Below are 26336 nucleotides of genomic sequence, written 5' to 3' on the forward strand. Positions count from 1 at the left end.
GGTTCTATCCAAACTAGTTGGAGAAATACGCACCTTGCTCAAGATTTTTATGAAGGGAGCAGGGATGGAGAGAGGGGTTTAGGTGACCATGGCATCTCTTGCTCAGAGCTGCTCTTCTGTGGAGTTGACAGCACCTCACTTCATGCATCTTCAAGCAGCAGCTGTTCTCTTCTTGTGCTTCTTTGCTCAATCAGGGATACTCTCTTTTCCTTACTTCCCAAACACACATCATATTAAGACTGTTAGGAGTGACACAGTTCTACAGAGGTCCATGGGGCTGGCAGGGACAATGACAGCATAGGCAGGAAACACCTTCACGCAGAACATCAGACATCACTGTTCTGGCCTCTGCTATTCCTAGGGGCCTGACTGGCCACCAGGCGGCTCAAGGCCCCTCTCACCAGATCATTCTCCCATCTCCTTTTCTAGATTACCCACTTCCCTCCCCAGACACCAGCTAATCTCCAGGATTCCTGATACTTTACTAGGTAGAGCCATTTAACTCTCTTTTGTCTCTACCAGGCCCATCTGGACTCTGTAGCTAAACTTCCCTCTGATGCTTTTCCTTTTGAAAAGAAATTAGCCAGCATGATAGTGCACTTGTAGTCCCAGCTACTCCAGAGGCTGAGGCAGGAGGATCACTTGAGCCCAGGAGTTCAAGGCTGCAGTGAGCTACAACCACACCACTGCACTCCAGCCTGGGCAATAGTGTGAGACTCTGTCTCTTAAAAAAAAAAAAAAAAGCAAACCTTCACCTGAAAGAAGTTCTGCTTTCCTTCTAGGCCACCCAGTTCAAAAATAACATTTTTTTTTTTTTTTTTTTTTTTTGCTATTACAAAACCAAACTCTGATTCACACTGGTGTAAAGTGGAGAGAGAGAGGATTAGTGGAGAGCAAGAATGAGTCATTCAGAGGTCACATCTGATTACCTTAGACTAGGGGTCAGCAAACTACAGCCCATGGGCCAAGTCTGACCTGCCACCTGTTTTTATATGACTTGTTAGCTAAGGATGATTTTTTTTTAATGATTGAAAAAATCAAAAGAAGAAGAGTATTTCATGGCATATGAAAATTATGAAATTCAAATTTCAGTGTCCATAAATAAAGTTTTATTGGAAATCTGGCTATGACCATTCACAGACAATTCGTTCATTGTCTGTGGCGCTTTCACACCCCAGCAGCAGAGTCAAGTAATTACCACAGAGACAGTACGGCCTGCAAAGCCAAAAATGTTTACTGTCAGGCCTGTGCAGAAAAAGTCTGTTGTCCCCTGCACAAGATCACAAAGGCTTAAGCCACCAAATTGTTCCCTTTTCTATGTGCTATATTAATGATGTTAAACTAACAATTCCAACCAATAATTCATTAATCAAAAATTTATTAAGATATCACTATGACATTTGAATCTGGTTTTCTTTTTCTTTCTTTTTTTCTTTTTTTGAGGTAGGGGAAGGGGAGAGAATATGAATTGTCTTTCATGTTGGTATTGGTGAATTTTTTTAATAAACAGTAAGGCAGTTTTTAAGTCATTATCATGTTCACTAAGTATTCACTTTATTGCAGTCAGTGTTTGAAATAGTTAATAAAACTAAATTTTTTAAATGATAGATAAAGAAAACTTTACATTGATCAAAATTTGGTGTCATGTCTTGAAGTGTTCCTTGTATACCAGCTGAGAAACCATTGGCTTACACAAATGTATAGGACAGTTACTATGGTATCATCGCTTTTATTTTGATTCTTTTTTTAATTGCATATATTTAAGGTATACAATATGCTGTTTTGATATATATACACATAGTGAAATGACTAACACACTCAAGCAAATTAACCTATCCATCACCTTCCCTAGTTACCTTTTTGTGTGTGTGGTTAGAGCAAAGTCTACTCTCCCAGCAAATTTCTAGTATGTCATACTATATTATTGGCTATAGTCCTCATGCTGCATATTAGATTTCTAGAGTCATTTATCCCCACATAACTGCAAGTTTGTGCCTTGGACCTAAACTTCTCCCCATTTCTTTCCCTTCTGCCCCGACCCCCAGCCCTGGTAACCACCATTCTACTCTCTGCTTCTATGAGTTTGACTATTTTAGAGCCCACATATCAGTGAGATCGTGTAGTATTTGTCTCTGTGCCTTGTTTATTCATTTAACATAATATTCTTTATGTTCATTATGTTGCAATAACAGGATTTCCTTTTTTTCCAAGGCTAAATAGTATTTCAGAAAGTGAGGGCACAGCTGTGGAAAGTCCTCAGTCCTTTCTCAGGGATCGGGAGCTCATGTTTAAATCTTGGAGGGTGCTAGAGAGAAGTGTGGGCTGCATTGGGTGCACACTATGTACATGATGGTGATCAGAGCTGAGCTCCACGCCACAACTCTCCCAGGTTCGCTGAGTCACAGCCACAGTGAAGGAAGAGAACCCAAATCCATCAGGACCTTTAGGGCTTGGGCTGACTGGGGAGGAGTGATCCCCAGAATGCTGTAGTTAGCACAGCTCAGTATAATAGGTGTGATGAAGACACTGTTAGAGGGAGACATACTCAGTCTGTGCATTGAGCTCTTAACAAAATAGCTTTCAGGTGATTTAGTTGAAATGCAAACGCAATGGGAAGCATCAAAGTCTGACTGAATCAACAGAATTGTTTCCAACAACAATTCTTACTTCAGAAAAAAAGAAACCAGCAGAAAGTTACTAAAGGATCCAGTTGGCTGGATATTGACTGTTTCTATCCCTGTGTCAATAACAGACATATTCTGAATGTAATCTCTACTTTTCGTCAAACTTATTACAGCTGACTCCCGAACAACATGGGGGGTTAGGGGCACTGACACCCCCGACACACAATTGAAAATCCACATATAACTTTTGACTTGCAAAATCTTAACTACTAATAGCCTACTATTGACTGGAAGCCTTACTGATAACATAAACGGTCACTCAACATCAACATATATTGTGTACATTATACGTATTGTATACTGCATTCTCATAATAAAGCTGGAGAAGAGAAAATGTTATCAAGAGAATCATAAGGAAGAAAGAATGTATTTACTATTTACTAAGGGGAAGTGGATCGTCATAAAGGTCTTTATCCTTGTCATCTTCATGCTCAGTAGGCTGTGGAGGAGGAGGAAGAGAAGGGCTGGTCTTGCTGTCTCGGGGGCGGCAGAGGCAGAAGAAGTGGAGGAAGTGGAAGGGAGGCAAGAGAGGCAGGCACACTCAGGGTGACTTTTATTGAAAAAAAGCCACATATAAGTGGAGCCACATTGCTCAAACCTGTTTTTTTCAAGGGTCAACTGTATGTGGACCCTTTCTGATTTATATTTTGGCCAAAGATTACAAATTCCCTCCTGGTTTGGTCTGGGTTCTGCCTGTGTCTGTGTGCACAGCCCTGCAGAGAGCTTCTGCCATGGCTGGCTGAGTCAGGCACCCCACTCCTCCGTCGGTACACACGGCAAATGCCAGGCCTGGCTTTGGTGAAACCTCACTGCACTACATGTCAGCGGAATTAATGGCATTTTGTTCCTTTGAAATCTTGTTGCTTTTCTTCCTCCTAGATAATATCATCAAGAGGATATTTAATATTTTGAAATTTACCTGGGTCCTTTTTCTGGCAACAGTGGACAGTTTCACCACTTGGCTTAACTCCATTTCAAGGGAGCATATTGATATCTCTACAGTTCTGAGAATTGAAAGATGCATGTTGACCAGAGAAATTAAGAAGGTAACACTGTTGATATAATTCTTTTTGCTTCTTCCTACACTAAAAAAAGACTTCAAGAATCACTATCTAAAACTCCAAGTAGGATTGGACAAAATCCTTTCTTTCCAGGCAGTCATTGCATAACCCTTTTGCTTTCTATCTATTTAAATCTATTCCACGCTCAGAATTAAAATAATCAAACACTATTACACTATACACACACACATCGTCCTGGTATAATGGCTATTTTGTGCATTCTGTCCCCTCCCCTCACCAAAGTTGCAGGTATACAGACTTGGCACTGTCCTATAAAGGATTATAGTTGTAGTTTGGAAGTTTGATCTGAAACCTCTCATAAGAAAAATTAGAATGTATGCAGAGCAGCAAAAGATAGGCATATATGGTTATGATTGTATTTAAAAATAATAGTTCATTTCTGGAAAAGTCACCATGATTTAGCAACATTATCTACATAAGAAGAGATTTCTTATTTAGAATTGCCTACTAATATTGGGAACCATTTGTTAGATGAGTCAACATCAATCTCCAACTTGACTAGCCTGGTTTTAATCCCTCTTCCAGGTATGTGTGAGCACAGAGTTGTCTGTGTTGAGAAATGCCAAGTGCCTCCATAAGAACTGTGGCAATGTCTCCTTCTCCTCAGGGCAATGTTCCGACTCGGGAGAGCATCCACATGTACTATCAGAACCACATCATGAACCTTTCCAGAGAATCAGGACTGGACACAATTGACGAGCGTCCTGGAGCTGCTTCAGGTGCACAGACAGCCCACAGGATGGATAGTTTAGATTCACATGACAGTATCTCCAGGTATTTCACTTTCTAAACAATGGGTTTGCTTTTGACAAGGGTAAATGAGGTGGATGTCAGCAAATATGAGAAAGGAATATATGAGGTGAAAGTTAATCAGAAACTTGCTGGGGTCCCCACCCTCCTTGGGCTATCTCCTTCCGTACAGCAAAGCCTAAGAACGCTGTCCTCACCTAGCCTGAGCCAGATAAAAGCAGGTATCGTGATAAACCGTTAGAAATACATATATGGTTCATAGGCACAATCTAGAGATTTCAAGCTGGAGGCAAGTAGGAATGATCCCTTCTGATCCCAAAATTACTATTTGTGTCAAGGGTTGCACCTTTAGTGCTTTTTGAAATAGCTGATCCACAAAGTCTACCTCTTGTTGCTATCCTTGATTTTTTCCTTTCAGAACTGTTACTTCTTAAGGTTCATAATAAAAATTCCAGAAAGATTCTTGTGCCTTCCATGTTCTCTGAGTATTACAATCCTATGCATTGTTTCACAGCAGGATTGGCAGGTGACGCAATACTAATAGTGGTCATGCATTGAGCATTAGCCATGGGCCAGCACTAAGCGCTGTACATGGGGTACCTCATCTTATCCTTTACGACCCTATGAGATGCATGCTGTTATTATCTCTATATTGCACAGACAAAATTAGTTACAGAGAGGTTAAGAAGGTATGCAAAGCTGCACAGCTAGGAAGTATATAAAAGCAGATCCAGGATCCAAAATCATGTGATTCAGCTCAGAACCCAAGCCCTCAACCACAGTGGAAGGCTGTCCCTCACTGCCTCTTCCTGTACCACGGGCCAATGTACTGTCTATGCCACAAAAACCTGAGAATTCTTTGCATCATGCTGTTCTAGATAGCTGCTGTCAATTATACAGAGCTAACTTCTGAGTTAAATCAGAAGTCCCTGTCTTAGGAGGAAAAATTACATTGCCTAGGGAGATTAACTAGACTGAATGAATTATACCTGTAGCCATCTTTATAGGTAAAGAATTGTTATCAAGGAAAATATTCATGTATTTATTTTTTTCATTAAACATGTTGAAAAGCACCTATTCTGTGCTAGGCCCCAGGCTTAATTTGGGGACAGACACGTAAAGAGTAGTCCCCTAAGTGATCCGAGCCTGGGAGGAATCTCTGAGATAAAGCCGTTCCCTCCCAAAACACTTGCCATGGGGAAGATGGTAGAGATTGTCCGTCACTGACTGCTGGTGTAGAAAGTCCCTGGTGGCTTCAGAGTCACACTTCATAGACTGAGCAAGGCACTCACAGCCTGAAGAACTATTTGTCCTTCACAAATACGGAATGTATTTCCAGATGAAATAGGGGAGGGTACTGAGGCCATTTTATCAATACCAAACCCAAAATATACAACTGAAATTGAAATTGCAACCTGAGAGGGAGAGGTGGGGAAAAAAATGCTTTACCTTGAAGTGCTATTTACTGTCGCTGAATTGCTGTATTCGAGCTTCTCTAGCTGTGCCCATTCTTTCAGTACCCAATAATTATTATTGATTCAGATCCATATTTATTGGTATGGAAAGATATTTTCAATATATATATATAGTAAATATATACACATTTAGCAAAATCTCAAGTCTTAAAATAGTATCTATGCTAAAGCCTCATTTTATTTTTAAAAAATATATGTATTCATACATGTATCAATTTAAATGTAGTATTTGTACAGATAAAACTGTGCATTGATACATCCCTTTCTATCTCGCCAAAGTAGGTACTGATTCTTTTAAAGTCCTTTGAGAAAAATAAGGAGATTATATTTTTCCTTTAATTTGACAATAATCTTTGCTTATTTATAAGTTTATTTATAAGTTCCAAAAACACAGATGCTTCAGCTATTATATATTTTTGTGAGAAGAAGAAACATTTAGGACAGAAACCTTTCATGATTTCAAGGTCAAACATTTATTTTCCAATTGAGATTCTGTTTAATATGCTTTTAATTCCTAGAATAAAATAATTGGTTATTAGAAAAATGTGTCATGGTAATAAAACTTTGTTTTTCAGTCTCTTTCTACCCAAGCACATGTACATTTCTCAATCATTAATTTCTGAAAGCATTAGTAATATGAAAACTTGCAAAGAGAAAATTTAATATCATATGCTTTGATTGGTGAATGTTAACAGAGCCTCATTGTATGTCTTCCTGAAAACATCCCATAATCTACATTTTGAAATTCTGTCTTTTCCTTTGACAGACATCATTAAAACAAAAGTCATTATTTATTTTGTATTTTATTTTTATTTTTTGAAAACCATAAGAACTGTCCTATTTAGAACCTGCTAACCTTCATAAATTTGTTCTTGTTGTAACAGTTCTCTCTCTCTATATATAGATCAATGTATTTAAACTGAACTGTTCTCTCTTTAATTCATTTTAGTGCTAAAACTTAAAATACATTTTTAACCCCCTTCTACCTAAGCCTCATGCATTCCAGCTTATCTCATGTAGCTCTTTCCTCAATAATATATGGAGACTGCATGGGCAGGTGTGCAAAATTATACAGGTGTGTATGGCAGGGCAGTTGGGGGGCAAGATTTGTCAGAATATAGTGGGCATGGGAGATGCTGACTAATGCTGCTTCCTAGTTGCAGGGTGAATGAAGGTGAATTGGGAAATCTAAAAGCTTATTAATTCACTTTAGGAACTATTCATGACCAAACAACTATTTTTCAAAAACCAAAGGAATGGTAAGATGAAAAAAATGCTGAGATTCTCTACACATACATTTTCCAAATGTTTCTCTCTTTCATTTATGTATTTATTTTTGCAACATTTACAAATGTTCCACTACCATCAGCTTTAGAGAGTGCCACTCTACATATATGAAATATGGCCTGAGTCTGATTCAAACTATGTTTTCATTTTTTCTGATTTTCAAAATAAAAGGATTCAGATAGCTCTGGTGAACTTTACTGAAAGTCATGTTCATATTCAACTGGAATTATTTCCTCCCACATAGTGAAAAATACAATTATATACATATATAGTATATAGTTTGGCCATTGCACCTTTGCATCTTTCTTCAAAAAAATATGTTGCCCCATCATGTGATTTTTAATATTTTTCAAATGCATTTATTTAAACCTCCCTCCCTTTTTGCCTCATTGCATAACACAGAGATTTTTTTTGTTACCTAGAATTCTGAACTTGGCAAGTGAAAGGGTAATAAATGCAGTAGCCTTTTTCCATTAATTTGTGATAACACAAACAGTGAATGGTAACATTTTTCAGTGAACCTCTTTTGAAATTTCATAAAGCCATATATTCTCTCACAGAGGAAAAAACACATAAATACAAAATTACTTCATAAAATCTCAAGGGTTTTATAGGCCTCCTGAACATCATACATGAGCCTGGCTTGAAAATAGAGGCTCCAGAGCCAAACTCTGCAGCAACGAAATCAAAGAGAATATTTGAAAGTGAATTGAAAATAAAGTTTTTGTAAAATTAACATATATGAGTCTTCTATTAATGACTTTAAACTGAATAACAATTGACAATATGTCCAATTAAGAAATTAAGTATTATAAATTATAATTAAGGAAGAAAAAGGAAGAAGAAGATGAAAGACTGGTTAAAATAAAATCAAATAACTGCCCCAAAATTACAAATATAAAATCATACCCATGACCAAAAATTGTGACATAGGAGATACTTAAATTCATTGATTGATTTTTAACAAAGACTGTCACAATATGCCCCAAATTATAAAAGTGTCAATCAATAAATACATTTACTAGTACAATAGAAAACAAGCACTTTTAAAATTAAGTTTTAATTGATATTTTTACTTTGTTTTCCAACCTAAAGAAAGGGAAGGCATAGTAGGGTCCATTTTGTTGCCAGTAAATGAGCTTACATAAGTGCCCTTCTTGGCTGAGCCACACACCTGGTTTCTCTACTTTGGAAACTTTTAAATCTCCAAGAGTAATAATTTGTCTACATTAGAGTCTCCAGGAAGCCATGCTGATTGCTGGGAAGGTAGTAACCTTCCCTAGAGGAGATTGTGCTGGGGAAGCTCGTGCTCAGACACCTGTGTCATTGAGATGGCCACCAGTTGCCACCTCCCAGCGAGGACATGCTCACCCAGCAGCCAGTCCCCTTTAGGGCTCCTGCTCTAGGATTCGTGTCACAAATTTTGACCTTGGGACATACAGTACACGTCCAAAGATGTAGATGGGGTCTCGGTGAGCATCTAACAAAGGAGTTTGTATTCCCTTTGACTTCCTGGAATAGTCACGATTTCCTCAAATCCAGGTGCAAAATGGCAAACTTAATTTTTAATGGTTGCTTTATGAAATCAGATGACATCTACTTTCCCAGAAAATAAATTAGCTTTAGTTTAAATTGCTGCAAGAAACATTAGTTACAGTCTGAAGAGCATTCCCAGACAGGAAGGGGAGGTTATCATTTGAAATATGTCACCTAAGAGGTTGCTGTGTTCTCCTGCGGGAGCTCGAGGTGTGTGGCCCGCAGGCAGGGGATGACAGCAGACCCCTTCCTGTTCACTTTAAAACTGTCCTGAATTGGATGGCAAGTTGGTCACCTCACAGAGAACCCAACTGTGTGGGATCGTGTATGTTCTGAAGGTGGGAAGAAGTAACAGCAGAACTCTACCCAGGAATTAACAAGATAAACAGGACTTTTGAATTAGAATCATCAGTTCCCACGAAGGAAATCTGAGCAGAGCTGCAGGAGCCGGTACAGTATCTTTCTGCCTGCAGACTCTCAAAAGGCTACAGGGTTGCATCTCTACAAATATGAAATGAAATACAGAAACTCAAAGTTCCCGCCTCTCAGAAATACAGAATTGGGGCCCCAGAGAGAGGAATTGATTTACCTAATGCCCAACAGCCGGTTAACATCAACATGGGGACTGAAGCCCAATCCTAGCTGTGCTTGTCCAATGAGTTTCTAGTTTATCTTGTCATCGTCTCCTCATTTTGTCCAGGACTTGGTGACATTTAAAGGAGTTAGGGCCTTTAATAAAAAACTAAACTAAACTAAACAAGAACCAACCTCTATGTCCTTATCAGAGAGTATTTGACTGCTCTCGTGCCCACCTCCACCTGTCTTGGCCACATATCTGTGACCTGCACAGCAGCATGGCCCCGGTGGAGCAGCCGTGAGACTGTGCTCCAGCACCTGGGACCTGAATAGCCCTGTAACTGATTCCCTGCGTGGATGACTCCACTTCCCTCCCCCAGACACCCAAAGGTCATTCCATTCTGAATAGATTCCATGTCGGTCTCAGGACCCCCGCTGACAGCATGTGGCTCTGCAGGCCAGGCAGCCAGTAGGCTCCAAGTGAGCTCATGTGATGGCCATGCTCAGCCTAACAAGGTCAGCCTGGACACCAGCCAGCCTGCACCTCCCAGGGCCTGCACACCCGGGTCAGCCAGGACAGTTGCAGTCAGCTCTGAAGATAAATATTCCAGTTGTCTCCCGCAGAGACTCTTTCAGTCATTTGTCCCTCTTTGGGAAGTTAAGCCATGTCTGAACTGAAATCATGCCTGTGCCATAGCTCTATTTGCTTCTTCCCATTAGTGTCCTCATCCAGCAGCAGCTGAGTCCTGGCCCTGCCATGCTCCCTCCCCAGTCATTGCTCTGTTGGGTACCAGGAGATGAAGACCTTAGCCAATGGGTTCTCTCCCTTGTGGCATCCACCAAGACCCAAAACATGATCCAGAAGAAAAATTAGGCGAAAAGAAAAATCAATGGACAAAATGCCCCTGCCGTTGCTAGAGTTCTTTTGTTTTTTTCTTTACAGCATTTTATTTTATTTTTGATGTTGGTTTATATCCAGTCGCATATCAAACCAGCATCTCTACTACATGCAAGCATCTAGTTTGGCTTAACTGAGTATCACTGAGTATCACTCAAAAAATGAGGTGGAAAATTCAGTTTGCTGTGGTCATTCCTGAGTTTCCCTCTCCCATTTTGGAGACTGTGTTCAAAAAAAGAGAAAAGATTGAAATCTTTTATATAAATTTTACATGAGCAGTTATTTCTGCTTAAGCAATTTGATTAATAAATGCTCTCAGTGAACTCAGGATTGCGAGCTCCAAATAAAGCCTATCTTCTTTAATTAAAAAAAACCTCTGTTACAAAGTTACAATTATATAAATTCTGCTTTGTGAGAGAAATATTGGGACTTGTCATAATTCTATTTCCCAGTCCCAGCCAGAGAGTGCCATTTCATAATTTATCACTAGCCAATATGTTTTTAAAAATCTAGTACTCGTGTGTTTCCTTGTCCTGCCAAACAGGTCCTTCCCTGTCCTGGAGCCCCGCTGTGGTGGTCTTTGTTGGTGGTGTTGGTGTTGTGTGTGGTTTGCTGCATGGCAGTGTGTTAGTCAATTGATCCGTGTATAACCTGATGTACCACTGGTGTTTTAACACTCTGTTTCTGTAACTGTTTGCGCTGCTAGCTGCTACACTGAAGCAACCATGCTGTTCTCAAGGCAGTCTACCCTTGATGATTTAGATGGACCAGAAACTGTTCCTAAAACAAGTGAGCGTGCTCGGCCTAGGCTCCGTAAAATGTTCAGCATGGATATGTCCTCCTCATCAGCTGACAGTGGCAGTTTAGCATCAAGGTGCTTAACTTGTGCATGCTTTGTTCCATAATTTTATCACCATTTCCCCCTTTATATCTTTGCAAATATAAGTTCTTGTGATGTATGTTTTTATTTCATTTTTATTTTAACAATCTGCATGACTAACAAAAGCATAACCACCACCCTTTCTGAGACATAATTGTTCTCAAGACAGCATATAAAACTCTTTAGTTTTTGTTGGTTAGGGGTTTCTTAAAATCCTTGTTATAAACATTGTTCTCCATTTTTAAAGTACTTTATACTTTCCATTTTTAAAGACATAATTGTTTTCTCCATAATTTAGAGCTTATGTGGGCAGTCCTCAAATGGGGAAAATCTGTCAGGAAAGGTAGAAAACTTTTTCTCATCATTTCATCCAAAGATACATGCACTAGAAAAAAATCTAAAATTATGCCATATGCGGTCATTTTTAGTTGAATAAATCTGTCCACATAGTATGTACATAATTGACATAAAGTCAGAATATATTATACCCTTGGTTTTTTAAAAGAATACTATTATGCAAAAGAATGTATCATCTTTATAGCTTAGAACTAGTTTTGTTTGGAAAAATTACTTTGGTTTAAGTTCTGTCATTAAGTCCTACCCTAAAACAGTAATCATTTGGAAATGAAATTATTTGCATATGATCCAAAACTCTTTTTTTGAATTGCCTTAGAGTGGTCAGTAGGCACATAGAAGCATCAACTACTGTTGTGCTTATGAAAATGGCCCAAACCAGAACAGGTTTTGATTACTCATAGTGGCAAATCAGAGGGGTGCTACCTTCTTTTTGCCGGCAGCTGTATATCTTGACACAGTGCTGCGGTACACTGGAGCCTGGCATTGACGAGAAGGCCTTGGCCATTGGCCCTGGCTGGCTCATGCTTGCTGTGCCATTCCTCTCTGCTGAGTCTTGAAGGTATCCTCTGCTCCTCGGGGCCAGAGGGGATCCCAAACAATAGGGAGTGTGCTTCTAATTGGTTGGAGTCACACTGGAAGTTAGACCTGGTATGGGGTTGGCTACAGTGATCTGAAAATCCCTGGGTGGTGGGTCAATTGCATGACCTTCCTAGGAGGCTGTATGTGATTGAGGTAAGTCTTAGTGAAAATCTGGTTTGGCCTGGCATTCCACGATGTACACTGTCAGGACCAAAGCCCCTGGAATATCTACTCCTGAGCGGGTATCAAGGACTCTTGCAAACATGGTTCTTCAGTCTCAAGATGCCATGAAATCCTCTGCCGAGGCTCATTTATTCATTCACACGCCTACACTAGTATCCATGACAAGAAAAATGGGTACATCCTGTGTATTTGAGAATCTCAGTGATTATGGAACCCAGATGTTCACATACACCATTCAGACAATAGTACGTGATTCAGAACCTAACAAATTATACTCCTACATTGACCAGATTTCAAATTCCCAGGTAACTCTGCCCCTCTTCCCTCTGGTGGCTGGGTGTGTCTGGGGCAGACGATAACGAAAGGCAGGCTGTAAGTGTCCCTGGTGTGGCTGCGCTGTTCTCACGTCCAGCCTTTCTGCGTGAACCTGATAGGGAAAGTTAGAAGATGAAGGAATAAAAGGAGGAGAGGAAGGGCATACAAGAAAAGAACAGGATGCCAAAAGTAGGGAGTGACGGTAAGACTAGAGAAGCTTCTGAAAAAGGAACATTTGAAGAGGAACCGGTAGGAGAAAATCAGTGAAGTCGTTGGGCGCAGAGAGAACAGGGCAGCACCCTGGGGTGGAACGAGCAGCTGAAAGGGAGAAGGGCCCTGGGAGAGCTCACGCTGGTGTGGAGGCGGAGGCTGGCTCATTCCCAGGGCAAGGGGAAGTGGGCAGTGGCTGGGAGCTGGGGCCACGGTGGGGACTCAGATGTGATGCACACCAATGAGAAAAAGGCAAAAGATGGAAAACAAACATTAGAGAAGGGTGACATTTTTTGTCAAGCAGGCAGTTGTTCATTTAGCCAATATTCAATGAAAAAAGTCATTCCCTTATGGATCTGAGTGGGTCCATTGCATAGGAGGAAAGTAGAAACATCTTGGTCAAACCTACAGATGTTGTGCTCTTCTTTAAAGTCGACAGAGTGGCAGGTATGCTATGCTAAGTATGTGATGATTTAGAAGTAAACACTGGAACCCATGGCTGTGAATCTTGATACTACTTTAAAAGCCTCTGTGCACAGGCGGGTTGTGCTCCTTGAGAGCCACGGGACCTGCTCTGGTTCTAAACTGAGCGCACGCGCTCCCTGGACATTTGCATGGGAGAGGCTGCTGTTTGTCCATATCCTGAAGGGGCAGAACAAATGGAATGCAGAAAAAAAATTGGGTATTTCATTTGCTCTTGTGCCTTGATATTTTCACTTGGGAGTTCTGATGGGGTCTCCTGAGAATCTGACAGGTTCCCAGGCTTGTGGATGCTGAGACGCGGGCTCGGTGCCCTCCCTGTCTCCCCACAGCGAGCCCACTCAGTGCACCATGCTGTACTCGCGCCAGGGGACCACTGAGACCATTGAGGAAGTTGAGGCTGAGCAGGAGGAGGAGGCAAGGGGCCCGGTTCCTGAGCCCGCGGAGGCCGACGCCGAGTACCAGGCCGAGTACCAGGCCGAGTTCGAGGCGGGAGCCCTGGGCGCGGAGGAGGCGGGCCTGACCCCCGAGGAGGAGTTGGCGCAGTTCTCCACTGTGGATGGGGACGTGGAGGTGCCACCCTCCTACAGCAAGGCCGTCAGCTTCGAGCACCTGTCCTTCGGCTCACAGGACGACTCCACGGGCAAGAACCACATGGTGGTCAGCCCCGACGACAGCCGCACGGACAAGCTGGAGTCCAGCATCTTACCTCCCCTGACGCACGAGCTGACCGCCAGCGAACTGCTGCTGAACAAGTAAGGAGAGTCGGGCAGGGACCCTGTGCCTTACCCAGAGATCACCACTTACGTGTACACTCTGGTTTTATATGGAGAAAAATTCATGTAGTTTTTAAAAAGTTCACCTAGACAGGTAGAGCAAACATACAGTTTGAGGACCTCTTGCACTGGAAGTACGAAACTAACTTCAGTCCTCCCATGACTGAGTTATGGAACCAGCAGAAACTGCCAACAGACCCTTGTGTTGACATCGCTTCCCATGATAAAGTCTGATATTAGGTTGTCTCCAAAAGAAATACAGGCACATAAGAAGCAGGGTGGGGGTGCAGCAGGAGGGACCATGCTAAGTTAAAATCAGTCATTTGGAGAAATTAAAGACAAATGTCTGTTTGTCGTCCTGTTTATGTGAACAGAATGTTCCACGATGAGGAGCTTGAAGAATCAGAGAAATTCTACATGGAACAGCCCCGGTTCTTGCTGCTCTTCTATGCCATGTACAACACTCTGGTGGCCCGCTCAGAGATGGTGTGCTACTTCGTGATCATCCTCAACCACATGGTCTCGGCCTCCATGATCACCCTGCTGCTCCCCATCCTCATCTTCCTCTGGGCCATGCTGTCTGTGCCCAGGCCCAGCCGCCGGTTCTGGATGATGGCCATTGTCTACACTGAGGTAGGCACAACCTCCTCGTGGATGACTCTAGGTGTTGTGCAGGAGAAAGTGCACCTCCCCACCCCTGTGCCTTCTCTCCAGATGGGCCCGCCCTGACCCCCAGACAATTTCACATGGAGCACTCAGTTCCACAGACATTCTTAGACGTACAAGTGATCAGCACTGACAGTTATCTGGCCCTCACAATTTCACATATCTTTGTACATTTCACACCTCACACCAGGTAGGTGCTACTACCATTCTCATTTAACACATAAGGAAACATCTTCAGTGAGATTAAATAATTGACCCAAAGTTACCCACCCAACTGGCAAGAGGTAGGATGGCTCTTGAAGCCTGGTTGCCTGACCTAGAATATTAACCACTAAGACAAGAACAGTCTTATTCATGCAGAGCTGAGCCTAGTGCCTGGCACCACGGGTTGTCCAGTGAATGGCCACTGAATTCAGGGATACAGTAAAGCACTTTGAATATAGTGTGACGCAGCATACATATTTTCCCTTTTTAAACCTAAAAGTCAGTTTTCATACATCACAATACAAAATGCTACAAACACCTGCTTAAAATCTGAACAACACAAAGTGTGGCTCGGCAGCCTGTTTTCATCGTAAGTGAGGGGAACGTGTGCAGCCTGCCCAGGGCATGGACCTGCTTTCCTGTGCTGCCCTAGCAAACACAGAGAAGTCACAGATTCCCGTGGAAACCACAACGGGAGTAAAGGAAGCTCGGAGGGCTTCGAGCCCTGGGCTGCCACGGCTCTTTCTGTTCTCAGGTTTGCGAAGACGGCAGTTTTCTGCCTCGACTCATACAGAAAGGTTTTCACTTTCTACAGCACTATAATTTCCTCTTCAATGACACTCCTCATGACAGATGTACATTTAGAGCTTAGAAGTTTTGTAGGTTTATAAGTAATTCAACAGTAAAATTAAAACAAAGTTATACAGTAAATCATATCAAAAGTATTCAAAGTATGGAAAGCATGTATCGTATTTCCATAATGAAAATAAAAGCTATAAAGCCAAATATATATCTATTACTTTAACTGTCCTGTCCAAAATAATTGTTCCTAAACATCGATTATATCACTCCGGGACACAAATGACTGCTGAGTTTAGGGAATGGCACAGTGTGTCACACCTCTGTGTGCGCACAGCTGTCAGATCCCCTGTCTTACCTAGGGGTGAGGTAAAAGGAGGAACCAAGAATGTGGAAAAGGGAACAAGAGCAACTCATAGAGTTTTCACCTCAAAAATAAAGTGTTCCTGGTTAAGTTGGGGCTCTTCATTTTCTCTCACGTTAAAGAGTGAAGTAAATGGGAAATTAAGTTGATGTTAATTCACTCTACAATTTGTACTGTGTGCCAAAAGCTGAGAACCATGCATGAGAATACAAAGATAAGTAGAAAATAAAATAGATGTTTCTGTTTTTTAGTAGCTGACAGACTAATGTAGCACACAGATATGAGGGAGGAAAGTGAAAACTGTATACATCCAAACCACATCATATGCTCCTAAAGATTACAAATTAAAGAAATAAAATATAAAGATATAAATATGTTTCTATTCAGGTTTGTCCTAATTACCATATTTTAGCAGCTGAATAATTATACAAATACCTAACTAAATTAGCATAAATGCCAAGTAGGGGAAATGACCAATCCTGTGGCGCCATGAGGAATCTGGCCTTTCTAGATGTGCAATGGAAGACACTTCCTACAGTGAGCTTTGCTCTCGCTGTAAGTCAGCAGTCTGTGAGGATGCTCGCGTTGCTATTCCACATCACTGTGTGCATTCCTGCCATCAAAACTGTGAAGTGGGCATTTTTTTCTTAATTTTTATATCACTGTTTCTCTTATACAGGTAAATCTATTCCTAAGAGAAGGAGTAATTTTTTTTTTTTTTAATTTCTACCATCTGTGTGTAGGTGGCAATTGTAGTCAAGTATTTCTTCCAATTTGGATTCTTTCCTTGGAATAAGCACGTGGAATTATACAAAGATAAACCTTACCACGCCCCAAATATCATAGGAGTGGAAAAGAAGGAAGGTTATGTTCTCTACGACCTCATTCAGCTCCTGGCTCTCTTCTTCCACCGGTCGATTCTGAAGGTAGTGAACGCTAACAACTAACCGGCTGGCGCTGCTGACTGCAGCCCTGTCCTGCTCCTAGGGTTGGCCTTAGGGCCAGGGGGCGAGTGGGTGGTGTCTACTTTTATGGTCTTTTTTTTTTTTTTTTGAAGAAAAAGGTTATGTTCATTAGTGAACTTTTTTTTTTCAACACTTGTGGTGCTCAAAAATGGAACTTACAATAAATCTGGGAGAAGATTTCCCCATATTTCTATCCCAGGTTAAACACATAATTAATACACATTTGTGGATTATTGCGTGCTTGAATGATGTGCAGTACCTTAATGCCTGATGCACTAAATTCTACCACTAGTTTAAGGCAGAACATCAGAGAGCTACAATTTGGAGTGGACCCTCTTGCCTCTCCTCTCCACCCCAGCTTCTGCCTGATTTCTTCTAATAGAATTGCTTTTCATTACATACTTTCTTGTCATGGAACCATTAGCTTTTGGTTACGAGATCACATATTAAATGGTCTGGTGATGCCCAGAGCTGTGCTTCCTTAAGCTCGTTGTTGAGGAATCCATTCATTACCCTGTTGTAGCAAGACCTTTATACAAGACAACCCCGCGTCAGATTCAGTAACCCTGCTCCTTCTGAGCAACTCTGTGGTTTTTTCCCTCTCACACACTGTGAATTATAAACTAAGCCTATAAATATGCCATTCAACTCAGTATAATAGAAATGATTGCATAGTATATGTTTTATGCATCAAAGTACTCATTGTCATAACCTTACTTTCCTTCTCTCATTTTAACCTTGTCTTCATTTATAAAATGTTTTAAATTTATTTTATCAAGTAGTATCTTTCTGGGTCCCTTTTTAGAGCACAGCTTGGCATAAGTTAATGTATACACATGCATACACATACATGCACACATAGGTATGTATCAGTGTGTTTAACTTCTATCCTAGCTCAGTGAGCTATTTCAAACTAGGTTTCATTTTGACACTGGTCAAAATTCTCACTCTGTCTTGCAAAGTGCCCAAGCCCCTAATCTTCCATCCTGCGGGAGCCTTTCCTGGGTCAGTGGGGCATGGCAGCTTTATGAAAGGTGTGTTACCTAAGGAAACCAATTAGGCAAAATTGAATTTGCCTCAATTTTGCAAATTTCTGATAGATATGTTAACTTTTTGAATTTATCCAATGTACTGATTCTTGCTAAGAACATATTAATAAATGAGTTAATTTTTTTAGTTCTAGAAAATCACATTTTTAAATTTCAGCATTTAACACATGATGGTATAATTTTGACCACTTCAGAATTCTTTTGCAATTTTTGCATCCTTTTGTGTATCATTTAAAATTTTTTGTAAACCTTTAGGCATTTTTACAATCTTTTCATCAATATTCAAATGGCTTAACAGCTGTAATTTTATATTTAAAGCATACAGTAAACAAAATTTTGGTTTTTCTTATTGGTGTACTTATACATGAAAATTTCATATGTATGATGAGTGTATATGAAATTTGAGGTAATGGTATGCTGAAATTTTAACTAATAATATGAAAAATACTTTTTGGCATGATAAATCTTTCATAAGAAGACAAAACTACCCCATAGCTTTTATACAATGTTGCTATAAAAATCAAATTAAAACTATGTAGAAATTTCAAAAGTACTTCAAATTATCCTATACAGTATGAATTGCTTGCTGTAAATTTTGTAAATAATTACATTAATACAAATATGCTACTGAGAAAGTTGTGAAAGAATCTAAATATGTTAATGTTGGAAAAAGAAAAAACAACTTTTAAAATAAATTGAAGGAAATCCATATAAATGGAAAAATCCCATTATAAAAAGTTGAAATGTTTGTTATGTTTATAATGTGTAAGAATACATTCATTGACTGTTTAAAAAATAATATATTTATAAATAAATATTTAAGATCACTGTCAATTGAATGACTTTGCCAACTGACAAATTATTCGTAAATATTTATTTGATAATTGATCATCCTCTGAGTTGGTTTTTAACCGACTGATTTTTGACAAATTAGCCTGGAGCTCTTATCTTCTAGAGCTGGGGCCCCCAATCCCCGGGCCATGGATCAGTACCAGTCTGTGGTCTGTTAAGAACCAGCAACACAGCAGGAGGTGAGAGGCAAGTGAGCTAGCAAAGCTTCATCTGTATTTACAGCTGCTCTGCATAGCTCACATCACTGCATAACCTCCGCCTCCTGTCAGATCAGTGGTAGCATTAGATTCTCTAGGAGTGTGAACCCTACTGTAAACTGCACATGGGAGGGATCTAGGTTATGTGCTCCTTACAAGAATCTAATGCCTGATGATCTGAGGTGGAGCTGAGGTGGTGATGCTAGTGCTGGGGAGCAGATGCAAATACAGATTATCATTGGCAGAGAGGTTTGACTGCACAGTAAATGTAATGCCCTTGAGTCACCCTGGAACCTTCCCTGGCCCCCCAGGTCTGTGGAGAAATTGTCTTCCCTGAAGCCATCATGCCCTGGTGCTACAAAGGTTGGGGAACCACTGCTCTAGAGTAGAAGTCAGAGGGAGGACTGGACAAAGTCTTGGGGAGCAAAGGCACAGCCTGACCATCGAGTACTCAGCAGACAGTGAGCGCATTGGAGAGTCTGACAGCAGCAAGGTCATCCTCAGGATGACTTACAGTCCAGGCAGCGTCTTGCTCCTTCTCTGTACTCATTCCTTCTCTCTTTGCCTGCCCTTTCATTCTGTTTCCTTGAAGCAAAAACCAGACTCTGCAGAAGGCATCACAATCTTTGCCTGACATGTGGGCTAACATGTTTTGAGTAGAACACTTCAGCTTTGTTTTTAAGTCACCCCTGGGTGAATGGAGGGTTCAGATCTTGTTCTGCAGGCTGGGGAGGGACTGTAGCATTCTTCAATTGAAGGCATTTGGTGAGCACGGGTGGTGGGGCCTGACTCATCAGCTGATACTTCAAACGCTGGTTGTGAGCACTGAGACATGCTCTGAAAAATGCTTTCACTCAAGGAACAAGTCAAGTGATTATAATTTCCTCTTTATCCATCTGCCAGACATTATCTCTCTCCATCTCAGGTGATCAGCCAAACTCCAATCGTCTACATCCACCATTTCCACTGTACTGGGACGCTCATAAAGTTCTAGATAATAAGCTTTCTTCCCTTGTTTTTCTAATCTTGTGGGACAGTTTGTTGGGTTAGATTTTGTAGGACAGGACACCAGTGGTCCCACCTGAAACACTGGCTCAGTTGTCCCTTTCCCTGGTTTCCAGTGCCACGGCTTGTGGGATGAAGATGACATTGTTGAAAGTGGCTCAGACAAGGACGACTCTGATGATGAGCTCTCCCTCGCCCGCGGCAGAAGAGACTCCTCCGACTCCCTCAAGTCCATTAACCTGGCCACGTCCGTGGAGTCAGTGCACGTGACCTTCCCCGAGCAGCACACAGCCGTGCGCAGGAAGTGCTCCGGCAGCAGCTCCCAGATATCCCAGAGATCCAGCTTTTCTTCAAATAGATCCAAAAGAGGTACCTTTCAACGTGGTATCTCTAGCCTGGAATAAGCCCCCAAATTGTCTAGTTTCTGTGGTGCCTGTGGGTCTAGGGCAGGGGAGTTTATTGGGTTCTATCAAGAAACAGATAATGTGATGTGAAAAGAAAATGCTTTGAAATCAGACAGACCCGAGTTCAATTCCTGCCTCAGCTGTGTGACCTCATTGCTCAAAACATCTGATTCCCTCCAAGACGGGGACTTCAGATAGTTGGGAAAAGTGGCCCGCACGTTGCCTAGCACCTGGCAAGTGTCAGGCTCATGATAATTTTAAATTATATGCAAAAATTCTGTTGTGCATTACCAGAGTGCTATAAATCACAATTTATTTTGATAATGTATTTAGATTTAATCGATAGGAACTTTTAGCCAAACTATCTACTTATTTCCTAAGCTCGTTATTAATTTCTTACTAACCAGCAGGTACAGTCAGAAAGTAGATATGCCTTACAGTTGTCATTCTTGGAGTAATTGGGCGTTTGTACTTACAGTGCTCATGTCTAAAGCTTCCAAACACCTGTGTATATTCAACTTCAGAACCTGCTTTTGAGGCAGACACTGGCCTCAAAAGATCATGTTATATCCATTTTACAGTTAGATAAATTAGGATATGAAAACAGACATGGGTCATGGATATCATCTGGAAAATCTGTAACCTAAGATCCTATTTAGCACTGTAAAAACTGCTATTCCAGTTTATTTCTTCCTGGGACAAAGATTATAAAACAATCCAGGAAAGAGCCACCATTGGGTGTGACACTCCCCAGATCTATCTTCCTATAGAAGCAGAGTTGAGAGGACAGATCCCAAATTGCTGAGTAATCATTCTTAAAGGCATCTGTGCATACTCACCCTCCAGCTCATCCTCATCCTCTGAGGCATACTCTCAGCACCTGAATAAAGGCTCTGAGACCAGTTCCAAGGCATCCCTCTGCTGTGTGGGCTCTGGGGGCTTCTGAGATATTCATGGTAATAAACCCCACTCTTTTCCATACATCATACGATTTATTTTTCTTTCTAGGCAGCACAAGCACTCGAAACAGCAGTCAAAAAGGAAGCAGTGTTCTGAGCATCAAGCAAAAAAGCAAAAGGGAATTTTATACGGAAAAGCTTCAAGAACATTTAATCAAAGCCAAAGCTTTTACCATCAAGAAGTGAGTCCACGAAAACATTTGAGTCATCTGTTTATTTGAGGGCTGGGGAACTGGTATCCGTTATTTCCTATAAACCAGGGGAGGAGCAGAGAAGTCACTTCCTATATCATAAACGTCATCTGTGTAAGGCAGGGTAAATTGGCTCCTTGTTGTATTATTTTTAAAAATCATTTTTCAATAAGCATGATTCATTTTTATATCCATTGCATTTATACACACATTTTTTTTCTATTTGAACAGAATAAATGAGTCGTTTCAAGGGCTCAAGGTTTCTATTTCTAGGCATTATCATGATAGAGTCCAGTCAGACAGAGAGGGATGTGACGTCACAGCTGGAAGGGCCGTGCAGATGCACTCTCATCCTGAGGGGGATGGAGGTGCATGGTGGGGAAATGGTTTGTCCAGTGTCACACACCTGGTCCCCAGCAGACTGCACAGGTCCCTCCCACCTGCTGGGGATGGATGCAGTGCAGCAGGCTGGGGTAGCTGAATAAAGGGTCTGAGCCCAGGAGAGGTGGCCGTACCTGAACGTGGCCTTGAATTGAAGGCAGATCCCAGAATGCAGCGAAGACGGGTCAGAGGGTAGACAGACAAGCCACAGCCAGCAGGACGCTGTGATAAAGCACAGAGCAAGGTGGAGGTGAAAGCCCAGGGCAGTACCTGAAGCCAGAGTAGGCTCAGGACCCTACACCTGGAGCAGCAAAGGGCACCCAACATTCCAGCATGCTCAGACCAGGTGTTCCAAGTCTGACCGCCCTCACATATTCCCTCATTTAATTATCATCTTAGCCCAGGCATCAGGTCTTATTATTACCCCAGTTTTATAGAAGAATAAGCCAAGATACAGAGTTACATAGCTTGCTAAGGTCCCACAGGTAGTGAGCCACTGAATCAGGCTACAAACCCAGCACCTAATCTCAGGAGTTTTATACCTCTCTATTCGCTTTGAACAAGAGGAGGGGCTTGAGGTGTCACCAGCAGAGAGGGCTGTAGTACCTACTTTGGCGATAAACTGTATATACTCTTTGCCCCAGCAGGCTATCCTGAGGCTAAGAGAGGAAGGTAGAGCCTGGCTAGAAAGGGGAGTGCAGAAGAGTGGCCTGACTGCAGTGTGTGGTGGTTTCTGTCATCCTGCTCCTCCTGAAACAAGCGGGTGGGGGCTCTCTGTTTTGCAGGACTCTGCAAATATACGTGCCCATCAGGCAGTTCTTTTACAACCTCATCCACCCGGAGTACAGCGCCGTGACCGATGTGTATGTGCTTATGTTCCTGGCTGACACCGTGGACTTCATCATCATTGTCTTTGGCTTTTGGGCCTTTGGGGTAGGTTGGGGACAAAGGCCACAGCATACTCAGTGACACAGGGTGATGGCTCTCCTTCCTGGGAAGTGCCACACATGCTTGAACCTGTTGTCTCTTCCCCAGAAACACTCAGCAGCTGCAGACATCACCTCGTCGCTGTCAGAGGACCAGGTCCCAGGGCCATTTTTGGTGATGGTCCTCATTCAGTTTGGAACCATGGTGGTGGACCGAGCCCTCTACCTCAGGAAGACTGTATTGGGAAAGGTCATTTTCCAGGTCATCCTTGTGTTTGGAATTCACTTCTGGATGTTCTTCATCTTACCTGGTGTGACTGAGAGGTAAGGTGTTCAGAAGCTGGAGGAATGCAGATATGTTGCATACGGTTATCACTGCCTATGGATTTGCACAACTCAGTCGCCAGTCACAGGCAGAGGCATGGCAGAGCAGCATCACAGGCAGCAAAAGTTAAAGGTTTGAATCAATATTAAATTTAATGCCAATCCTAAGTGTGAATAGATTCCTCAAAAAAATATATTAATTGGATTTTATCCAATTTTCAGAGTAGGGTGACAGCCTTAATGACCAGAGCAAACCTAGGGTCCTTGTGTTGTGTTTCTCTATCTACCTTACTAGACATGGAGACAAAGTGGAGCATGGTCTTAGGAGCATTTTTAAGAGGAGGTTGGGCATGAGACTCTGTCCCGTGAGAAATGGATGAATAGGATGGAGGCTGTTTAGGTGGTTGAAGAAAACATAGAGGAATGGCGGGGCAGATAATGGTAGTATCTGCCATGCAGGCTAGTGGTGGGGTTAGAGATAGCAGGTTGGAAGCACCTGACAAGGTCTGGGCACACGATAAGAGGAGTGGGCAGACCCAGCGTGCCAAGATGCTGCTGCTGTAATACCCCCAGAACCGCTGGCTAAAGTGAGTGGAGGGTCAGGCTAGGTGAGATTAATAAAGAGCAGTAGGGAAAGGACTGGTAAGATCTCTGAAGGTGGCTGCTGTCTTTCCCTCTCTTTTCTGGAACTCTAAGCACTACGGGTGCTGCCCAGGACCCCAGTGTGCCAGGTCCCCTCATATCTCAAAGCTCTGCTCCCTCCCCTGCTCTCCTCTCTCTTGCCTCCAACCCATCCCATCGTTCTGTGTCCTCCTCACTCTTCATGTCCCGCTCCAGGTGTCACTCCTCATAGGTGGTCTCCCCACCCCACACCTCCACCCAAAACAGTACTTGTCACCAAGTTGGTGCATAATGCATGAACAAATGAATGGGTCAATCCATAAAGAAAAACAGAGTAGATTGCCGTAAATGAGAAGTAGCAGCTGTTACTTCTGGAAGAAAAGGGTCCCCACAGAAGGTAAATATGGAAAGGTCCACATAATATGATGGGAATTTTTAATAAATTCATCTGAATTTCTGTACACAAGCAGACCATAATTCTCTGTCATGGGCTTGAGGGAGCCAGACCCCTCATCCAGTGAAGCTGCCGTTGTTCTGGCCCTGAAATCCTTCCTTTGGAATTGCCTTCCCAGACTGTGGGGTACTATCTCGAACATCCTCAGGCAGCACTGAGGAGTCTTCCTGGTGAATTTGATCTTTTGATCTTACCTCAGAGTCCTTTGCAGCCAAGTCTCATTAATACGGTATCAACCAAGCGGGTGAATATCATTTTGGGAAATGTGAATAGAAAGTAATGTAAAATGAATTTTACTTATGTGGCTTATAAATAAACTGATTCAAATGTAATGTCTCGTGAGAAAGTCTAAATTTTTTCTAATAGTGGCTGGAGCTAAATGACCGCTTTTTGATTGAATGTTTAGACTCTGATTTTTTGATTTTGGTATAGGAATTATTGCTTTATAACAATAATGGTGACAATGCAAGTATTTGAAAAAGAAAATAGAATTAGAATACTTCTTTCCTGAGTCTAAAGTATAACTAAATAAATAAAGGATTGCTACCCAGAAGACACCCAATACCCCAGTAAATTCCCCATTCCACACCACATGTTGGGAGAGTAAATATAGCTCAGATTATAAGAATAATTCAGATGAAGCCAGTTGTCTGTACAAGTATTAAGATTTGTTCATGAGAACGTTGTGAATCTTATTTCTTGGTCTTTAAAATAGAATAAATATAATTTTCTCTACAAATATTTAATTATATTCTTTAAATCAGAGAAATAAACCAAATTCAACACTCAAAGTATCTGAATGATGAATTTAGATGTTTTCCCTGATATTTAAAAGCTTCAAATAAGCCTTCTCTGCTAGCCCTCATAGAAACTCTTAATTTCAGAGAAGAAAAAAACCTTAAAAAGCTTTCTAAACCTACTATCTAATTTTGCAGATTGATAAGTGAATCCCATAAAGAAAAGCGATTTCCCCAAAGTCATTCAGCAGTGAACGGTGATACCAGCTCCCAATCCCAGGCCTCTGGGCCCTTGGGCAGGTCCATTACCTACTCTACAGGATTCCCTCCCCCGGGGAGTGTCCTGTGCTTGCTTCCAAGCAGACTTTTTAAAGCAACACAGCCTGCTGTTCATTGTGAAGTGTGAAAGGGCTTGCTTATTCCAATCCCAGAAGACAACATGGCGCCCAGAGCCTGGCTCTCTGCCAAGTCCTGGCAGGGAAGCCCACCGAGAGCAGTCCTTCCAGAATATGCAAAGGCAAAGCTATGGAGGGTCACGTTAGCAGGCTGGAGTCACCAGATGCTTTGGTTGTTCATGCATGTATAAGTTTCCTATTCCTGCTGTACTAATTACCAAAAATTCAGTGGCTTAAAGCAACACAAATTTATCATCTTATAGTTCTATAGGTCAGGAGTTCACAGTGAGTCTCACTGGGCTAAAATCAAGGAGTCGGCCCAGATGTGCTCCATCCCAGAGCTCCAGGGGAGAAGTTTCTTTCCCTTTTTCATCTTCTAAAAGCTGCCCACATTCCTTGGCTTGTGGCCCCTTCCTCATCTTCAAAGTCAGCAGGGATGGGTCAAGTCCTTTTCACATTGCATCTTTCTGATCCTTCTTCTGTGGTCACTTCTGCCTCTGACCACAGCCAGGAAAGGTTCTCCCCTTTTAACAGCTCTTGGTGATCAGACTGAGCCCACTTAGATAGATAATCCAGGATAAGTTTCTCATCTCTGGGTCTTTAACCTTAATCACATCTGTAAAGCCTGCTTTGCCATGTACAGTAACATACTCACAGGTTCTAGAATTAATACGTTTGCATCTTGGTTGGGGGGGCATTGTTCTCCCTCGCCCCACTGCTCTTCCCAGGCTTTTGAAGAGACCAATAACATAGCAACACCTTCCAAACCAAATATAGCTGGAATGTTTGCTATAATATAATGGCAGTGTTTTAAAGTGGGGTCCTTCCTGTAAAAGTCCCCCATATACTCTTCAGTTAATTTTATTGAATGCCTTCATTATATAACCCAAAAAGTTATTCCTACATTGTCTACCAGGTGATAAATTCATAACTTACTGTTAAAAGCATACCTGTACTCTCTTTTAGAAGCTGGAATTATTTCTTTTAACTATTTG

At 41.7% G+C, this 26336-nt stretch overlaps 1 protein-coding gene across 2 annotated transcripts in view; it reads left to right on the forward strand.

Annotated features, from left to right (window-relative positions):
- PIEZO2 (piezo type mechanosensitive ion channel component 2) overlaps positions 1-26336 on the forward strand; it is a 441466-nt gene that overhangs the window by 390024 nt on the left and 25106 nt on the right. Inside the window, exons 38-47 of one of the 2 annotated variants that reach the window (XM_045527221.1) lie at positions 3564-3730; positions 4374-4540; positions 10995-11162; positions 13625-14047; positions 14443-14701; positions 16625-16807; positions 20066-20318; positions 21362-21494; positions 22670-22817; positions 22920-23134. In XM_045527221.1, coding sequence (XP_045383177.1) covers positions 3564-3730; positions 4374-4540; positions 10995-11162; positions 13625-14047; positions 14443-14701; positions 16625-16807; positions 20066-20318; positions 21362-21494; positions 22670-22817; positions 22920-23134 — 2116 coding nt within the window. The remainder of the gene's footprint in view (positions 1-3563; positions 3731-4373; positions 4541-10994; positions 11163-13624; positions 14048-14442; positions 14702-16624; positions 16808-20065; positions 20319-21361; positions 21495-22669; positions 22818-22919; positions 23135-26336) is intronic. The other variant, XM_045527222.1, reaches the window with a different exon arrangement.

Source organism: Lemur catta, chromosome 16, assembly GCF_020740605.2.
Source record: "Lemur catta isolate mLemCat1 chromosome 16, mLemCat1.pri, whole genome shotgun sequence".
Taxonomy (NCBI): Eukaryota; Metazoa; Chordata; class Mammalia; order Primates; family Lemuridae; genus Lemur; species Lemur catta.